Here is a 19338-nt window from a genome sequence, read left to right as displayed (position 1 = left end):
AAAGACTCAGCACACCACACCCCTGCTTGTAATAGAGAAATCCTGTGCCCAGATTTAAGCTTATTTTTTTTTTTTAAATTTATGACTCCACCATAACACCTCGAATATTCCCAAGTAGAATCTCGCGAGCACTCACTGCCTTATCTCCCTTTGGGTCTCGACAAATTTCTATTTGTTGTTGAAGCTGTTTCAGAGAAGAATTTAATCCATCTGCTTGCAAATTGGACTTTGCCACCTAGAAGAACAGAGGTTCCAAGATTTTGTCTCTAGAATACATATTGTGATTGGAAAAAAATGTTCAGCAAAGTATATCTGAGAAATTGATTAAGCAAAGCACCAAAAATATGAAATATAAAAATATGAAACCATGGACAGTTATACCAGAAACCAGATCAAGACAAATTTTTTATTTAAAAAAAATTTAAAGAGTTTAACCTTTATTTTATTTATTTGTTTTTATGAAGTGCTGAGAATCAAACCCACACTAAGCAAGCACTTTACCACCGAGCTACAGCCCCAGCCCTGTTAAAAAAATTTTTTCTAACAAAAAGATAAGGCTTAAATGAAACTGGAACCCCAGAGTGCGGCACCAGTCTGCACAAGCCAGCAGAAGGCATAAAGAGCGTTGGGATGTCCAGGCTCTGACCCCAGGCTCCAACTTGCAGGAGGCACTCAAGGGCACAGGCTGAGTGTCCTGGGCGAGTGCCTCTCTCTCAGTCCTGACAAAAAGGGAACACCGTGCAAGTCCCCAAAGAAATACACAAGGGAAAGTGGCGGCACAGCCACAAGAGGGAAACCCTTCAAAAGGTGTTTATGAGGGACCTTTAAAGGGTACAAAGCTTATGAAGTTGTATAATAGCCAACTTGGATACACCCCTACCTTATCACATAGGAAAGAGTCTTAACAATAAATCAAATCTTAAACAGGAGTTGTGACTCTGTGGTAGACTTATGGATTATCATCTCCTGGGTGTATTTATTTGTTCTATATTTCTAATATTGTGCATGGTAGAAATGCATGTTACTTATGATACTTGTTACTAAAAACATAAGCCCCACAGACGGTGAAACAGCCTATTACCAGCTCAGAAAAGGAATCTGTGCCAACACCAGCAGGAAGTCCATTAGGAATGTGTCCCTTAAACAGGGCAGGGGTGCCCTGGCCCTTGGTCCTGTTCTCTAAAGCTGCACCCTCTCCACCACTTCTGGCAGGGGGACCTCCACCAAGGCCTGACTTCACTGAAGACTCACTCTGCACCAGGGAACATGAGCTTTGCAGACGTTAGCTCATTTACTGGGGCCACAATCTTACCAGTTACTTGTATGATTCCCACTTCTGGGGTGACAGGGACAGGAGGCTGGACTGCTTCACAGCCTGAGACCTCAGCCATTGCTTCTTTTACTGGAATGCACCTGTCATTCCCAGAAGATAGGCCTGTTCTTCTCAGCTCTGCTGGTACTAGCCAGTGAGTCCTCAAACACTGTTCCCTGAATGGTGTGCTGACCAAGGTGGCTGGTCCAGGCCCCTCATGTCCAGTTTACCCATATCCCACCTTTTCCACAGCCTCTCAATTCTGGAATTGAGCATGTTCCTGCTGATACCTCATACAGCCAAGAATAGTGATATTCTCAGTCTCAGCCTCATACCCCTGCCTCACTCCTGCTCACTGCCAACTTTGGGAAGCTAGCAGGCAGGTGACCTTCCTCAAATGTGTTCCTGAGCACCCGGACCCATCTAACCCTCCTTGGCCCTTTGCCTGACCAGGACTCTGCTGACCTGCTGATCTTTCCAGCCTCAGCTCTCTATTCCCTTTCAATTCCATTTTTTTTTTTTTTTTTTTTTTTTTGGTACTGGGAATTGAACTCAGGGGCACTTAACCCCTAAGCTACATTCCCAGCCTTTTTTTCATATTTTATTTAGAGACAGGGTCTCACTGGGTTGCTTAGGACCTCGCTAAGTTGCTGAGGCTGACTTTCAACTTGCAATCCTCCTACCTCAGCCTCCGGAGCTGCTGGGATTACAGGCATGTGCCACTGCACCTAGTTTAATCTCACTGTGGTTGCACTTGACACCAGCATCCCAGGGACTTTTCCATCATGTCTCCAGTACATTCTGTTCTCCACTCTCCTGTCTGGCTTCCTCAAGTCTCAGGAAGCCCTGCTTTCCCAGATTAGGTTCAATCCTCCCCTCTAAGTTCCCACACCCCTCTTTCCCCTTTAGAGCACAGATGGCCTGTCTGTGGTTAAGTCTACAATCTCTGGTGCCAGTCAGACCTGAGTTCACATCTTGGCTCCACCATTAAGAGCTCCATCTTCCTGCCTAAGATGGAATTGCTCTATGCCTCAGCTGCTTTATCTCTAAAATGGGGATTAAAAACAGCACTTGCCTCCTAAGAGTTTTTGTGAAGACTATCACTGCTAATTAAAATAAGCCGATTAGCACAATGCATGGTGCACAATGACTCAGTGAACGGTAGGGGCTAAGATTTCACTTCTGCCTTCTCAGCCGAAACGCAAGTCCATAGGACTGACACCACGTGGCCTCCCCGCACCTGGGCAGCGCTCAGCATGCAGGTGTGTGCGACGGATACCCACTGCATGGAGAATGCATCTGTCCTACCTGGCACTTGATGTTCACTTGCAGATTTGTCATCAATCGCTGGATTTTCTCTATGAAAATAAGGTCCACAGACAGGTTATGGAATTTACTCTCAAATCTGTTGATGATATCATTGGCCTACCAAGAAAGCAGGGACTTGGTTAATCTGGAACTTTGAACTCTGGAAGAGGAGGGGACAGGCTAAATTATTGCTTAGGCAGAAACATAGCCCTTCCTTCACAGGTGACACCTGTGATGGGCTGTCCTGGAAGCCCATCTGGAGGGTAGGCAGGGCTCCCCCACCTGGTCCAGGTACTCGTTCTCCATCTTCTCCATGTTGACCATGATTAAACTTTCAACATATTCTATCCGGGTAGCTTCCTTCTCCAGACGGTTGCACAGTGAGTTCATTTCCTCAGGGGAAAAGTTGCCTCCCTCCGAAAACAATCTGAAAATAATTGGAGAGAAATAAAAGCCAACAATCAGACCTGAAAGTTCTACCCCATCCCAAATACTGGGGTAGATACACACTTTTTTTTAATATTTATTTTTTAGTTGTAGGTGGACACACAGTATCTTTATTTCATTTTTTTTTAATGTGGTGCTGAGGATAGAACCCAGTGCCTCACGTGTGCTAGGTGAGCATTCTATCACTGAGCCATGACCCCAGCCCAATACACACTTTTAATCTAGGTTTCAGATCAAAGGTGCAAGATCATGAAAAAATAAATGCAGGTGGCACAAGCACAGGAGGACACACCTGTGACCGGGGCAGGCTTGCCACTTTTCTTGGTTGGTCAGATTGAGTACTCTTATAAGGAAACAAGATGCCATAAATGAGAACCAGAAAGACATCAGAGAACAGAAAACACTCCCCACAAAGACCTCAGATATTAGAATTTATCCTACAAAATTATAAATAATTAAGTGCAAGATTTTAAAGAAATTAAAAGAGAAACTTGAAAATATGAGCAGAGAGCTGCCAGTTTTGAAAAAAGACTCAAATAAAACTCGAAGTAGAAATTATACTAATTAAAATTAAAAACTCAGTGAAAACATTTATCAGGAGATTGAACACAGTTATAGAGGGCATCAGTGAATAGGAAGGACACTAGAAAGAAATAAGCAAGAATGAAGCTTTATAAAAGCTTTATAAAAGCTACTCAAGATAGAGATGCATAACATGTCAAATGATAATTCTAGTTTTTGCAACTTTCCAAATTCTCTTTAAAAGCTCTATATTTATATTCATAAAAATGTTAATAATATTTAAATAAATGCAATCTTGCAAATGCCAACATGGAAGACGCCTACCATGATTTGTTTGTAATGGAAGGGAACCACAAGTCAGCATGTGTACCAGGATTCTGATTCCATTTCTGTACAAAACTAGCAACCATTGCTTATGTATAGCACATAGAAATTTTATTTTTGGAGGGCTTCCATTTTTCACTTCTGTGTTTGATTATATTATAATGGGTAAAAAATGTTTAATTTCATAATAATAATAGGATTTTTTATAAAAAGAATATAACCAAGCTACAAATGTCAAAGACTAAATCCAGGATTATTTTCATGTTGGAGCAAATTAAGATCATGGGGTAAAATATGGGGAAAGAATAATAATTAGGAAAATACAATCAAAACCACAATGTGATATTACCTTATATCCATTAAAATATCTATTATAAAAAAATACCCATAAGTGTTAGTGAGGATGTAGAGAAATTGGAGCCTTTGTATATTACTAGTGGGAATATAAAATGGGACAGCTGCTGTGGAAAATAGTATGATGATTCCTTTAAAAATCGTGAAATTAAAAAAAATTAAGGAATTACCATCTGATCCAGTAGTTCCACTTCTGGCAATATAAAAGATGGAAAGCAGAACTTCAAATAGATTGTACACCAATGTTCCTCAAATTCTTAATTCACAAGAGCCAAGAGGTAGAAACAACTCAAATTCCAACTGATAAACAACTGGATAAACAATATGTGGCATAAATACATAATGGAATGTTATTCAACCTTGAAAAGAAAATTTTGATATGTGATACAACACGGGCAAAACTTGAAGGTGCTATGTGTGCTAGTGAGATATACCGGACTCGAAAGGACACATACTGCATGATTCCCCTTTACATGAGGTACCTGGAGTAGTCAAATCAACAGAAATGGAAGGTCAAATGCAGGTGGCCCAATGTTCAGGGAAGGGAATGAGGAGTTCATGTTTAAACTGTGACTAACAGAGTTTCAGTCTTGTGAAGGTAAAAAGTTCTAGAGGTGGCTGGTGGTGACAGTTGCACAACAATGCATTTAATGCCAATGAAGGTTCATTTAAAAATGGTCAACATGGCAAACTTTAAGTTACACATATTTTGGCACGATAAAAAGTTAAGGGAGTCACAAGATCACCTCCCCACAGGGCAGCTCTGATGGCCAGCAGGGGCCCTGATGCTGGCGCCCACCTGCAGTGCTTGATGTAGTCAATGTTGGTGAAACGGAGTTTGCCCAGACTCTCCTCCAAGTACTGCCGGAAGCTGCGCAGGGACACCTGGATGACATCCACATAGCTAAGCAGCTCCTGGTGCAGTGTGCTGTTGAGAATGGCCAGCCTGCGGGGACAGAGAAGGGGCAGGTGGAGACGGTGACCAGCCTGGGAGACGTGGTGATGTCCTGGGCGTGGGTGGGCACCCTGGGATGCTGCTCGAGCTCCACCCAGCGCCCAGCTGTGGAGCCACCAAACCATGCCCAGCTTCTCTGATTCACAAAAGGGCGCTAGGAAGGATTCCCAAATGCCCCATGTATGCAGAACACAGCGTGTCACTCTGGGGAGCACAGGGCTTTCCCTTCTTCCCTCTGACTTCTGTCAGCAAACCAGTCAAAGAATCCCAGCCCTTCCAGTCCAGCGACTCTCTGACCTGCTCCATCACGGCTCCCTTACGGCTCCCCTACTCCACGCTCTCTCAAAAGACCAACCCGCCGGTGTCCTCTTTATAAAAACCACCAGAACTCACTGCCCTTTGACAGCTTAGACACCTGCCAAGGTCCTTCCTGTGATCTGACTGAGGCCACCATCTCACATCCCGAGTGGCCTTCCTGGAGCCCCTTGCTCTGCCCTGACCATAGCCCTACTTCTGGCCAGTGCTGCCTTTCTGGAGAACTCAGCCCTTCCCCCCTTTTTCCATCCTAAGCCAGGGTGCCTCCTGCAGGGATTCCTTCCTGACTCTCTCACAGGGTCATGGTCTTTCCCACCATTGACATTTCAGGGCATATGTCGGCACCTGGCTTGCTACTGTGTGCATGAGCCTCTCCTGTCCCTGGCTGCTCACTGCCCCCACCACCCGATGTTGCCCAGGGTTCAACTCTGAATCTTAGGAGGAGATCAGCTCAGAAGCAGGACCCTGAGTGCCTCCTGTCCCCTTTCAAGCAGCAGCCTGGCTGGGCTTCTAGAGCCAGGCAGCTGGGAGGGAGAATCACAGCTCCTTACTTTTGGCTTTTGGTGGCATTCAAAAAGAGGTACTCCATGTCGTAGATCTTGCGGCGGAAGTTTTTGCTCCGCGTGTTTAGCTCTTCTTGGAACTGGCAGAACATCAGCCTCTCCTTCTTGAGCGTCTCTGTCACTCCAGCGCAGTGTCTGTCCAACCGCTCCTGGTGAAGCAAGAGCTCAGCTGCAAGAGGATGAGGAGATGAGGATGAGGATGGGGTCCTCTGGGACCTGAGCCACCTCTGCGCTTTCCTTTCGTGGAGCCGTGTCCACAGGCTGCCTCTCCCAGGGCAATCTAGGTCCCTTGCCCTGCCACAGTTGCCCTCACCAGGGTTCAGGCTGGAAATGGGCACTGATCTCAGAGAGGTCACTGGAGATCTCACTGGAGAGGAGGCTCTGCTGGGCCAGGAAGCGGGAGCTCCCGGCTGCATGGGGAACAAGGCTGGGAGATGGAGGATCCCGAGGAGCATCCTGGTAACAGGGGGATGGAGGGCTGTTCTAGGTGAGTGAGTCTGCAGGGAATACAATACAAAACCAGGCAGTCTGGGTTTGTTCCTTGACACCAGTGGATACTCAAGTCCAGTGAGTCCAAATTCAAACTGGCCTCCAAGGTGGAGTAGGAAGAACTTGGACTAGACTTTCACTCCTCTGGGCAGCAGGGTTTGGAAGGTATTGGGTCAGGGATCTCTGCTAGCTCTGAAGGGCTTATAGTGAACCTTGGAATATGATTCAAGTGAAAAACCATCAGGATTCACTGAAGGATCCTACTAGAATTGTGTTTCCCCATTAAAAAAGTCCACCACATAAGAAAGAACTGGCATTTCTTTTTAAGTATGTTAAATGATAAGGGGGAAAGAAGGGCCACCACATTTTGGAGTCTGTAACTTGCACTAAGTGCTTACAACTCCTCACTATACCATTTTAGGAGGCTTAATTACCACCTCCAACACTCTTTTCTGCAGATGAGGGAGAAGACAGACAGGTCAAGTAACCTGGCTAGAGTCACACAGCCAAAGGAAATTGACCTTAAGAATTCTAATTCCTAGCTATGGACTTGTCTCTAGAACATTCACCATGCAGGTGTGTAACTGATCTGAAATCCAAGAGCTATAACAGAACAACACTCTTCATTTTAGCCTCTGATACCCTTTGGAAGGAAGGAAGGAGGAAGGAAGGAAGGAAGGAAGGAAGGAAGGGGGAAAGAAATACATGATAAAAAAATCTTGAGGGGCTGGGGGAGCAGCTGGGTGGTAGAATGCTTGCCCAGGGCACATAGGCCCTGGGTGCTGTCCCCCAAATGAGAAAAAATCAACTTGAATGGGGGATTCTGAGCATCCCCTTTCTTTTCAAGCCTGGGAGGTCCACGGCCCCATGCATGTCTTCCCTGATGTGAGGAAACATCCTAAGTGTTATATGGGGCAAAGTGGGACAGTTCACAAACCCGGGGCCACAGGAGAGCAGACACTCTAGAGGGGTCTGGGGACAGTTCACACCTGCCCTGACATTGTGGATGTCCTTCTCAATGTGCTGGAGTCTTGGCTGGTGCAGGTGCAGTTGCAGCTCCAGCTCCGAATCCAACTCATCAATCTTGGAGGCCACGATGACCCGGGCATTGAGGGCACATTGGTCAAACCACTTCTCTAGGTGCTCAAAGAAGCCAGTTCGAAGTCTGAGGGTGCAAACAGCAAGGTCAGCCCTCCCAGAAATCATGACCAGTAAGAGACCTTTCCATTTGGAGACCCCAATGCTGCCCTCATTTTATTTCCCAATTATCTCCTATCTCAGTGTGTGGAGGGACCATCATTTACTCAGTTGCTGGAGGACTTCAGATGGTTTCAAACCTTTCGTTCTTATCAGAACACTGTGATGAATAACCTTGTACATATGTCAAGTGAAGAGGCTACTCTATGGGATAAATTCCCTGAACTAGAATTGCTGGATCAGAGATTAAAATACATTTGTGGTTCTGGTAGCTATGGCTGAACTGTATTTCCACCAGCAAGAAATAATAGTTCCTGTTTCTCCACAGCCTCAGTGTGTATTGTCAAAATTCTGAATTTGACAATTTTGTCATAGTTTGATTGAGACTGAGCACATGTCCATGCGGTTTGACGGCATCATTTCTTTTTCTGTATGATATCCTTTCATATCTTTTGCTCATTTCTCTATTATGTAGCTGTTCTTTATTTAAAAAAATAATAATTTCTAGGTGAGGCCAGTTCACTGTGATGTGGATTACAAATATTGTTTCTCAGTTTATCATTTTTTCTTTAAAAAATGTACTGCGTTTTTTCGAACACATACCGTTAAGATACCAGTTCTCCCAAAATTTATCTGCTGATTCAATGCAATAGCAAGAAAAAAAATCTCAGCAGGTATCTTCTTATGGAAACAGATGAGCTGATTCTAAAATTTATATAAAAATAGACCAAGAATTGTGAAGACAACCTTGGAGCAGAACGAAGTTGGAGGACTTAAGCTACCAGATATTAAGACCTCGTATAAAGCTATAGTAATCAGGCAGTTTGGGAGTCATTGTGGAAAGACAGACACAGAGAAATAGAGAAGAGGCATGGTGGACAGTAGGGGAGAGCACAGTCTCTCTGCGAAGGACCCGGGTCAACTGGTTCTCCATAGGGGAAAGAAAAGAATTTCCACTCCTGCACCATAAAAAGATCAGTTCCCAGAGACTTTAGATCTAAATATGGAAGTTTAAAATAATAACATCTCTAGTTTATAACATTGGAGAATCTTTTCATGACCTTGGGGCAAGCAAAGATCTCACATAGAGGACCAAGGTAAACTAATAAAAAAATGAATAAATTGGATTTTATTTAAGATAAGAATTTCTGTTCACCAAAAGATGCCTTTAGGGGCTACAGTTGTGTCTTAGAGGTAGAGTGTTCACCTAGCATGTGCGAGGTCCTGAGTTCGATCCTCAGCACCACATAAAAATAAAATAAAGGTACTGTGTCCAACTACAACTAAAACGAATTTTTTTTTAAAAAAATACATCTTTAAAAACAGTAAGAAATTATATAAAAGGCAAATACAGAGATATCTAACAAACTCCCATAAATTAATAAGAAAAAGGATAGACAACCCATCACAAAGTATATAAACAAAAGATTTCATTAGGCATTTCATAAAAAAAATAATCAGATGGCCAACAAGTGTACAAAAAGGTGCATAACATCATGACTCACCAGGAAAATGCAAACTGAACCAACAATGAGATAACACTACAATTATGCCAGAAGGAATAAAATAAAAACCACTGGCAATATCAACTGTTGTTGAGGGTATGCAGCAAGTGGAACTCTCACATGTTGTTTGTTTAAAGTTGTAAAACCGTTAGGACCACTTTCAAAAGCTCTTGATGGCAACCTTTGGGCCATGTCTCCTAAAGATGGACCTACACATACCCCATGACTCAGGACTTTTCTCTATGAGTTATATATGGAAATGTAGACACATGGTCACCAAAAAGACTTGAATGAGAATGTTCAGAGCAGCATTATTGGTATATCCTCAAATTGGAAAAGACCCAAATGTGCATCTGTAGACTGGATAAATAAAATGGATTAAAATGAATTGCATTTATAATGGGATACCACACAGAGATACAAAGTGGATTCTAGCCACATTCAAAGATATTATATGACTTTTATAAACATAATGAAAGAAGCCTGGCATTTTAAAAAATGAGTTCTGAATGATTTCACCTACATAAAATTCCAAAGCAAGTAAAATGACCTCGGAAGTTAAAATATTTATCCTTGGGAAAGACAGGGCAGGACTGGAAATGGGCCCATTTGATGGCGTCCTAGTGGGATGGTAACAGTTCTGCTTCTGTGGGCTCTGGGTGCCACGTGTGCTCTCATTGGACAATTCATTAAGTGCTACACTTATGACTGCCACAGTTTCAGATTGATTATTCTTCAATATGCAGATTCCATCAGTTGGACACAGAACTTTTTCCTAGTTAGTTACAAGGTCAAATGGCACAGTGGTTGGTGTCAGACTCTGGAATTAATAGGGTATAGATTCGTGTCTTGGATCTGACTGGTTCCTATCATGGAGATCGTGACGAAATGACTAACTTTTATCTGTAAAACGGAGTTCATTACGGTCCCTCTCTCACAGTTGTTGAGGGAATTAAATATGCTCAGTAAATAATAGTTGTCAAGTGATCCCTGTTGATCTTTGTCGTATGGGCTCTGGAGAGGCAAGGCGAAGACCCGTGGTGGGCAGGATAACACTGGAGTCGAGACATTTTAGATATGAGGTGACCCTGAAGTACAGGAGAAAGAGCCTTAGGCCTGACTTTCCTCCTCCTGCTCCCAATCTCCAGCCTCTTGCCACCTGTGAATATGGGAGGTGGGCCAGGCGGGGGATCGTGAGCTCATTAGTCCCACCTGTGACGTGGTAGAGGCACGAGGGCAATGGAAGTACCATTCAAAAGCCAAAGGCAAATTTCCACTTTTGATTCATTCAGTGATACACCTACGATTGCCATACTTTCAGATTTGTTGTTCTTTAGTACAAAGGCCCAGAAACTTGGGACTTAGAAGAGGTCACTCCTCAGTGGAGGGATTAGGGATCATTTCCTTATTCTTCATTGTTCTGCTTTCTGCCATGAGTTTGTCAAAGAATCAGCATAAAATACCATACATGATCTATTCATACCTATGGTTTATATCTATAGAATTAAAACAAAAGAAGATGTACCAGGAACCCAGCAGCATCTTTCAGGGAAAACTGTTTCTGCGTATGAGGCCCAGGCCCACAGAGCAGCCTGGGAGGGGTTGGGGACCACGCTCACCTAGGAGGTCTGTGCCTGCAAATAATTTCCTCGACTTTCATCATGTTTTATTGTGTTTTCCTCAGTTAACTACATTTAATTTTTTTTCAGCTAAAGGTAATCTATTTTTTTTATATTAACCTGTGAATGAATCTCCGAGCAAGAGAATGAGAATCAAAGAGTTTTGTACTCACTGTTTCTTAATTTCTAAAATTAGTGTGGACGGAACTATCATTCTTTCTGTGAACTCAGTGCGGAAAGTGTTGTCAAAGCGTGGGGTTGAGAAGGTGGAATGGGGCCTCCTATAACCCTCCTCTTCTTCTTCTTCCAGGGATACGAAGACAAAATAACTGTTCCCACTGGAGGTTGTGAAGGACTCCATGTCCTCGGAGGAGAACTCCTCCAGATAGTCTTCCTTGGCATCACCCTAAAGAGGCAAGGAGACTTCAGAATCCACATCATCCGAGGGACTAAAGGGTGCCAATCACCTGACGTGCAAGACTGTACACCTTTGGGCCAAATATGTCTATAATTGCCTACCCTCCCGCCGCCCCCAATGTACACAGAGTGCTTTTAAAAATGAGAAGTTCCACATAAAAATCTGGGTTCCTGATTTCTCTTCAAATATCAGGAAATAGGTCAGCTCTGAGCCCAAGCCCACCCAGCATCCCCGGCGGGTGGAGCTATGACTGCTCTGTCTCCGCCAGGCTGCTCTGGTTGTGCACACCGCCGGGGTGAGCAGGAGGGGCTGAGTTCACCTGTACAGCTCAGAAGGGCAGAGAAAGACAGAAGCAAGGGAGGGAAGAAGAAAGCCAAGTTGAAGGGTGACTTCAGAGTGGGCTGCAGGGATGTAGGAGAGGAAGGTGCATTTTAAAAAATCATTGCTGTGATTGAAGAATTGAATTCCTGTTGACAACAATTAAAAGGAAAAAATACATATGTAGGGTTTTGTTTGGTTTTGTTTTAGTACTGGGAATTGAATCCAGTGGCGTTTTACCAACTGAACCACATCCCCAGTCCCTTTTATTTTGTATTTTGAGACAGAGTCTTGCTAAATTGCTGAGGCTGGCCTCAAACGTGCAGTCAGCCTCAGACCTGTCTCAGCCTCCCAATTCGCTGGGATTATAAGTGTGCAACCCTGGGCCCAGCACTTTATGTTTTTTGAAGGATTTATGTTTTTTGGGGATTGAACTCTGGGGCACTCGACCACTGAGCCACATTCCCAGCCCTATTTTGTATTTTATTTAGAGACAGGGTCTCACTGAGATGCCTAGCACCTTGCTTTTGCTAAAGCTGGCTTTGAACTTGAAATCCTCCTTCTTCAGCCTCTAGAGCTGCTGGGATTACAGGCTTGCACCACTGTGCCTGGCCCAGCACATATTTTTGTTTAGTTCTGTTTTAGTTTTATATATTCTCCCCACCTATTATTATTATTATTATTATTATTATTATTGTTGCATTATAGTGGTACAGCCCAGAACTTTTCTAGTTATTTACATGCACCTCTATGGAGACCAGGTCAGGCGGACCCCCGTCTATATGAGAGGTTCACACAGAGTGAACTCAGCACAGTTTCTCCTTCCCAAGAAAGAACCAGCTGCTGGCCTACCTCACACACAGACAATCTCTCTTGGTCTTCCTTTGCCACCTCCTCCGCTTTGTTCTCCTCCTCCTCTTTGTTCTCTTCCTCCTCCTCTTTTCCCTTTGCCTCCTCTTCCGCGATCTCCCCTGCTTCCTCTTCCTCCTCTTCCTCCTCTTCCTCCTCCTCCTCTTCTTGGGCCCCCACACTTTCCTGGTTCAGGGAAGGTTTTGAGGAGTTCTCCCTGTCGACCTTCATTTCTTCTAACCCTGGCGGAGAGTCCTCTCTGGACTCGTACATCTGGTCACCCGATGCAGATCTGTCCTGCTGGCTCAGCCCGCTCTCCTCTGTGGAGGACTCCCGGTCCTGACCTCTTTCTTCTTCCATCTCCTCTGCAGGCCCCATAGAAATTGGCCCTCTGCTTAGGCTCTCCTCACTTCTGTACATTTCCACTTGGGCCCTGTGTCTTTTCTTCAGTTTCTTCATTTTCTTCAGGAAGTACAGTTCGTGTTTTTCTGTTGATGTCCCACACCAAAGCACAAGGAGAGACGAGTCACCCGGTGTCGCTGGACTGGGCTTCCCAGCCCACAGGAGCACAGGGAGAACTGGACTCAAAATGTCAAAGTGTTACCTGGTTTCCTGAACTTGAAGATGACTTCCCCAGCCAAGTTCTACAAGGAAAAGACATGAGTCACTGAAGGAACAGCACTGCCTTTCTTCAGAGTGCCACTTCTAAGGGTGTCTCTGTTCTTTCAAGTAAAAGCGATTCTTCTTTCCCCCTCCCCATCAAGGTGTGATGCAGGCCTTGACCAGCTTCATTCACTGGGGTAATGAGGGCGTTTCCAACCCAGGGAACAAGATTTCCCCTGATTTCATGCAGGCTAACAACCCTTTACAGCGTACATTGGGAAGTAATGAAATAAAAGCTCATCCTGACATATTTTGGTAGTGATCTAGAGAAAAGGGAAGAAAAATGTAAGTCAAAGGGTGCAAACAAGGGAGAAAGAATCTGCTCTGGGAGCTGAATGGAGACGGACAGAATAAGCCTGGTCTCTGTGGTCTGGGGGTCTCATTGTTAACCTACCATTTCCTGTTTCACAAACTCTGGGTGAAGCTGTGGACATGCTGTTTTATGGAGGATGGTGTGAGCTGTGGAGCTTGCAGGTCTGGATTAGAATCCCAGCTCCTTACAAACAGAGAGGCCTTGGTCAAGTGCCTTAAACCCTGTGGGCTCTGTGTCCTCTCCAGTGAAATGCGGATCATAATGGTGTCCACACCTTTACTCAGGCAACAGAACCGTCTCAAAGGGCAGACAATGAACTTGCCCTCCTACAGGCTGAGCCTCCGCCTCAACCCAGGTGATGTGGGGAATATTTGTTAGCAATCTGAACAGGGATCCATCCCTTCTGCAGAAGAACCGGGTACCCCATACCTGTGGGAAACATTCAGCCAAGTTTAGCTTCACTCTGACCAGGAAGGACTCTGGCTGGGGATGTGGGGGGGGAAAGCCACTCTGGAGTATTCAAAAGAACCCCTCCCAGGGTTGTATGAGCTTATCCGCAGCATTTACTGTGCCTAAATTATGTGCAAGACCCAGGGATAAGGGGAAATCAGAGTTGAATAAAACACACCCTTCAGGAAATACATTCTGATTGGGTGTTCTGCACTCTTGGATCCAATAGTAACTAAGAATAAACGAATTCGGAGAAGTGGCAGTGCAGGAGCAAGGAGAGACAGGGTTCGGTTGAGAGCAGGTAGGATCCTTGCCCTGGTAGTGGACTGGGAGTATGGGATGGGTTTGGGACCCAAGAGACAGAAAATCCCAGCACAGGGAGCAGGAAGAGAGAGGGCTGTGAGCAGGGAGCTTAAGCAGGAGGGGGATGAGTTTGCTGAGCCAGTAGGATTCAGGGCGGAAGGTGGAGAGGGTGTCCCTGGTCACCTAGGAAGAGTAAGCTGGGTCTGCAGAGTTGGTGAGGTCAGTGTGAGTAGGTTGGGACTGCCATATAAATTAGCCTTTTCTTTGTAAGTCCATGCAACCCAGGAGCCTGTCAACCTCTTTTAAACTCAGAAAGAGATGGTCCCTGTAGAGACGCCTTCCGCCTCTCTCTCTCTCTTTGCCGTCCAGACATGGATTTGCACTCTGCAGTGTTAGGCATGACTTCCAAAGATTGGGCAGTCCAGGCTGAGAGGCTTCCTCTCCCCTTGCTTCTTCATGAGCGGCCAGGGGTATAGTTTCCCTCTCCATACCTGCTCAAAGATTTCACGAACAAAGAAATGTTGGCTGAGGGTGGAGCTGTAGGAGTTGAGTTCTTTCAGTACGACCACTGGGTACTCCATCACTTCCTTGGTCAGGATGCCATGAAAACACTCATACCTGGGACGGGGGGAGGGAGGGAGGGAGGTGAGACCACGGTCTAAAGGGAGCTCGGCTGATCCCAGCCAGGAGCCATGCCCTTGACCCTAACAAGGTGGGCCGTGATCTGGCAATTAGCTCCGCACAGAGCTGTTATATGTGTGGGGATCCCTTTTACAGAAACAGTCCTTGATTTGTTTTACTATATTTCTGATCATAAAGGGAAGGAATACATGCTCTTGGTAGAAAAATATAGAAGATAAATGAGTTTTCTGCTTGTCAAATGGATCCCCTTTGCTTGTCCACTGTCTTCTCTCTGGCCTCAGACTTGACCTACATTATCCCACCAAGTCCTCAAACATTCCAAGGCCCAGCATTTTATGTTTCTCAGGTAAGGAGACCAAAGCTCAGCAGGCACTGACTTGCCCAAAGTTATACTTCTGGATCTAAGTACCGAAATCAAAGGGAGTGCAATTTCATTTATGTGAATAGTCCTTACACAGAATTAGTTGTACAAAAGCACAAAGATATAAGGAAGTTCACAAAAACTGTTGGTAATACTGAACTGACAAACCAGAACCAACTGAAAAGAGCTAATCAGTTGTGAGATGGTTAAATCATTACAAAGTACCAGTAGTGATAAGTTCCTTGTGGTCATTTAAAAATTGAAATTTATCTGCAACTATACAACAATTTGCATAATATAATCCATTCTTTATTTTTAAAATATGTCTATATCCACATATATATCCACATATAAAGGAAAAGTGGGCGGGAATGAGGGAGAAATCTATGTTTGTAGTCGTTGACTTCTTTTCCCTTTCACAAAGAGCATGTTTAAGTTTTTAAAAAGGGGGCCCAAGGTCTTGACCTTTAAACTGCATTGCCTTGAAACTTCTCTCCACAAACTTTCCAAGACCCTCCCTGGAAGCTTCTGTATTGGCTTCAAGCAGAGCTACAAAGGACTATGATGATCTCCAATGCTGGAGTCACAGGATTGAACCCAGGGGCGCTTAATCACTGAGCCACATCCCCAGCCCTTTTATTACTTTGTATTTTGAGACAGGGTCTCACCAAGTTGCTTAGGGCCTGGCTAAGTTGCTGAGGCTGGCTTTGAACTTGCCATCCTCCTGCCTCAGCCTCCTGAGCTGCTAGGACGATAGGCATGCATCACCACATCTGGCATACGACTATAATTTTTATCTTAAACTTGCTGGGCACACCCAGCCTCCTGTTCAGGCTGCCTGTGACCTGAATGTGAATCCAAGCCATCCCCACCTGTCTTCTGGATTCTGGTCAACCTACCTCGATTTCATGTTCTTCAGAAAAGTTTTGGCCTTTTCCAGGTATAACTTCAAGGCTTCTTCATGGTTTTGCTGTCTCAGTTGGTCCAAGAGCTTATCAAGGTTGGCCTCCTGGGCCTGGAAGCCTCCCCCAAAACAAGAGGAAGCAAATATGAGTTCCCAGAGCGTAAGTGACATCCAGAACCCCTGCCCCTGGAACTGAGGTCTAGGCAGCTGGGGGAAGGCCTGGACTTCTTGTCCACAAAAGGGGAACCAGATCTATTACTGCTCTGGCTTTCTGCTACAGACTCTGGCCTCCACTCTGTGCCTGAAATGTTCTTGCCCATTTTATTTCCCCTAAGACCCAGCTCAGGTGGGACTCTTCAGGAATATCTCCCTTACCCCCACCCAGTGTGGTCAGGTCTGGGCGACACATTCCCAAGTGCCATCTTCTCCCTCTTTTTGTCATCATGCATATTCAAGATCACTTGCTGATTCTGTCCCCCAGCCCCTGCACTCCACTACCTCCTAGACTGTGAGGGCAGTGGGGTAGGGACCAACTGATCTGTGGGGGTCAGAGAGACTGTCACACATACTTCATTTCCATGTAATAGAGCCTGGAAATGATACCTAACATGTACAAAATTTGCTATGTGAATTGTGGGAGGCCGTCGCACTATGTGACCAGCATTTTCCTTCCCTGATCGGTTGAGACTCTGTCTCTTCCCATGATCTGGCCACATCAAAGTGGCCCTAGATGGCAGCCCCGATCTTGGAAGTCACAAAATGTGTCTTCATGCGTAGGCGTGCCTTCCTGCAGCCCCATGGGTTGAGCTATGCTCACCTGTTCCTGTGTGATATTACCCCTTGCCCTGTTTGGGATAGAATGTTCCATGGAAATGCCCTTTGTGTGTCCCCTTCTCTTGCTCTGCCCTTGGGTGTGGCCTTCCTAGATGTCAGTCAAACTGCTGACAGCAGACATCATGAAGCTAGACTCAGCCCTTTGAAACCTGACACCTTGCCTCATTTAAATGGCTTCTCCTCAATAAAAGGGGTCAGCACAACACGGGCTCTCTCTCTTTCTGAGGACCCTTAAGGTCAGAGAAGCCATCACAGGACTCCCAAAGGAAAAGGTATCTCTGTCTCTTGTGTGGCTGTTTTGCATGACCCAGTTCCCCTGGAGTGACCCTGAGTGTTTCTGTCGCCGGGAATGCGACAGTGAATGATATATATTTTGCTGTACTTTGCCCCAGTGAGAGGATGTGAGGTCTTATCAGACACCATGTATGAGAATTGGAGCCCTCCCCACCCCTCAGGAAAGTTAACATCACACCTTATCAGACCGTGCATGTAAGTTGCTGACCTCAACTATTGGACTTCAAAATGCACATAACCCAAGAGCTGGGCTGCATTGTGAGCACTCAGGCTGCACAGGCCTTGAAGCTTTGAAACCACCATCTCGGCTGTATTGGTGTCAAGCAAGTTTCTCTCAAGAAACCCCTTGGAGAACCTTCAACTAGACTTTACTTCCCTCAGAGGCCTGCTTCCACTGACTTGGGCAACTAGATGTTAATAATTTTGGAACTCACAGAGTAGTGAATGAACCTGGTCTATTGTGTGTATTCACACACTGGTTCCTCCACATTATTCTCCTCCTCTTCAAACACTGTGAGCAGACAAAAATATCTTTGTATGACAGCAAACTGTGATCTATGAAATCATATTTTAATCATTGCCTTATTTTAGTCATCCAGAGAGTATTCCTGATTCTATCTGTCTGTCTCTCCCTTGCACACTCTCTTACAGACAGGCTTGGTTCTGAAGACCCATCACACAGCTGCACCCTTGTTCCTCCCATCTAGTCCTAGGATCCAAGTAAGCCTCCATTTCCCCATCCACAACCATTTTATAACTTAAGGGTTTGCATTTGGGTCTAGGATCTGTTTTGAGTTCATTTTTGTTTGTGGTGAGTTTTTTTGTTTTCTTTTTTTGCATCTTAATGCTGACTGAGTTTACTGGCCTGGCCTGGAGCAGTGTGGCCCATTCCTCATTCCCATTGGAGGTTACCCGGGCTTGGGAGCACCTGGTTTTCCAGGCTGTGCTTCTCCCGATACTGCTCCATATTCTTCTCAAGTTCCAGCTCCCGCTCTGACAGCATATTCTGGTGCATCTCCCATAGCTGCACAGCCTCGTGGAAATACCTGAAGAGGTCTGAGCTCTGCCACTCGGTCTGCTTGGCCAGGGCCTCGAAGGATTTCTGCAGGGAAAGAACCCAGAAAAGGTGCCTTACGGGTTGACTAGCCCAGGACCAGAAAGAGGCCTGTCCATGAAGCTCCATGTCTCCTAGGACTGGATATCACTGTCTGGGTACCATCCTTCAAGTTTGACATCTGGGTCACATCTGAGTTCTGGTACCTCCCTCCTGCCATACCCATCTGGGCCTGGGCACCTCTGTTCTCATCTGCACTGAACACTATATCTGCTGCTCAACCCCCATGCACCACCACCACCAACCCCACTTTAAAAATAATATTCATGTCTTATGTACCCATCCAGGTTACAGATTGGCAAATTATTTTCTGCATGCTGAGTGTGACCCTCCATCTATTTTGTTTGGACCTGTGAACTAAGCACAGATTTTCCAGCTTTAAATAGTTGAAAAAGTTCAAAATAAATGAAAACAAAAGAAAAAATGATGTGAGAATTTTAAGAAATTCAAATCCCAGTGTCCATCAATAAAGTTTTTAGAATACAGCCATGCTCATTTGTGTCTGTATTGTCATGTCTGTAGTGTACCTCTTGGGGCTATGGAGCTACATACTGTGACACAGACCCCATGGCCTGCAAAGCCTAAGACAGGCACTATCTGGTTCTTCACACACACACAAAAAATGTGCTGACCTCGGCTCAAGACTGTCAGTGTCTTGGGGCTGGGAATGTCTTACTCCTCCACAGTCCCCACCACCCAGGGTCAGCAAGGGCTCAGGTGCACTCATGGCCTGAGATCATCTCCTGGAGTCTATGCAGCACCCATGTCAGGGGCAGCTGCGAGGGGCCAGGGGATACTTCTGGAGTGGCCAGTGGAGGAGATCTGCTATGAGAAAGACTGAGGAGGGCAAGGGAGTGGACATGTATAGGGACGAAAGAGAGGCTGTCTTTGCTAAAAGCAGTGACACTTAGGCCCACAGACGTTCAATGGGTAACTAAAAGCAGGATAAAGCTTGGCATCTCTGT

At 45.3% G+C, this 19338-nt stretch overlaps 1 protein-coding gene across 1 annotated transcript in view; it reads right to left on the bottom strand.

Moving 5' to 3' along the window:
- Nucleotides 1–19338, bottom strand: part of Ccdc180 (coiled-coil domain containing 180) — a 60950-nt gene that overhangs the window by 24619 nt on the left and 16993 nt on the right. Inside the window, exons 13-24 of the mRNA XM_077797926.1 lie at nucleotides 18188–18361; nucleotides 16127–16242; nucleotides 14716–14842; nucleotides 13100–13139; nucleotides 12460–12983; nucleotides 11084–11304; nucleotides 7579–7754; nucleotides 6089–6269; nucleotides 5067–5213; nucleotides 2903–3047; nucleotides 2621–2737; nucleotides 133–235 (exon numbers count right to left, since the gene is read on the bottom strand). Of these exons, the coding sequence (XP_077654052.1) occupies nucleotides 133–235; nucleotides 2621–2737; nucleotides 2903–3047; nucleotides 5067–5213; nucleotides 6089–6269; nucleotides 7579–7754; nucleotides 11084–11304; nucleotides 12460–12983; nucleotides 13100–13139; nucleotides 14716–14842; nucleotides 16127–16242; nucleotides 18188–18361 (2071 nt within the window). The remainder of the gene's footprint in view (nucleotides 1–132; nucleotides 236–2620; nucleotides 2738–2902; nucleotides 3048–5066; nucleotides 5214–6088; nucleotides 6270–7578; nucleotides 7755–11083; nucleotides 11305–12459; nucleotides 12984–13099; nucleotides 13140–14715; nucleotides 14843–16126; nucleotides 16243–18187; nucleotides 18362–19338) is intronic.

Source organism: Urocitellus parryii, chromosome 4 (genome assembly GCF_045843805.1).
Source record: "Urocitellus parryii isolate mUroPar1 chromosome 4, mUroPar1.hap1, whole genome shotgun sequence".
Classification (NCBI taxonomy): Eukaryota; Metazoa; Chordata; class Mammalia; order Rodentia; family Sciuridae; genus Urocitellus; species Urocitellus parryii.
The sequence above is the reverse complement of the archived record's forward strand: the minus strand, read 5'-3'. Positions and strand labels throughout refer to the sequence as shown.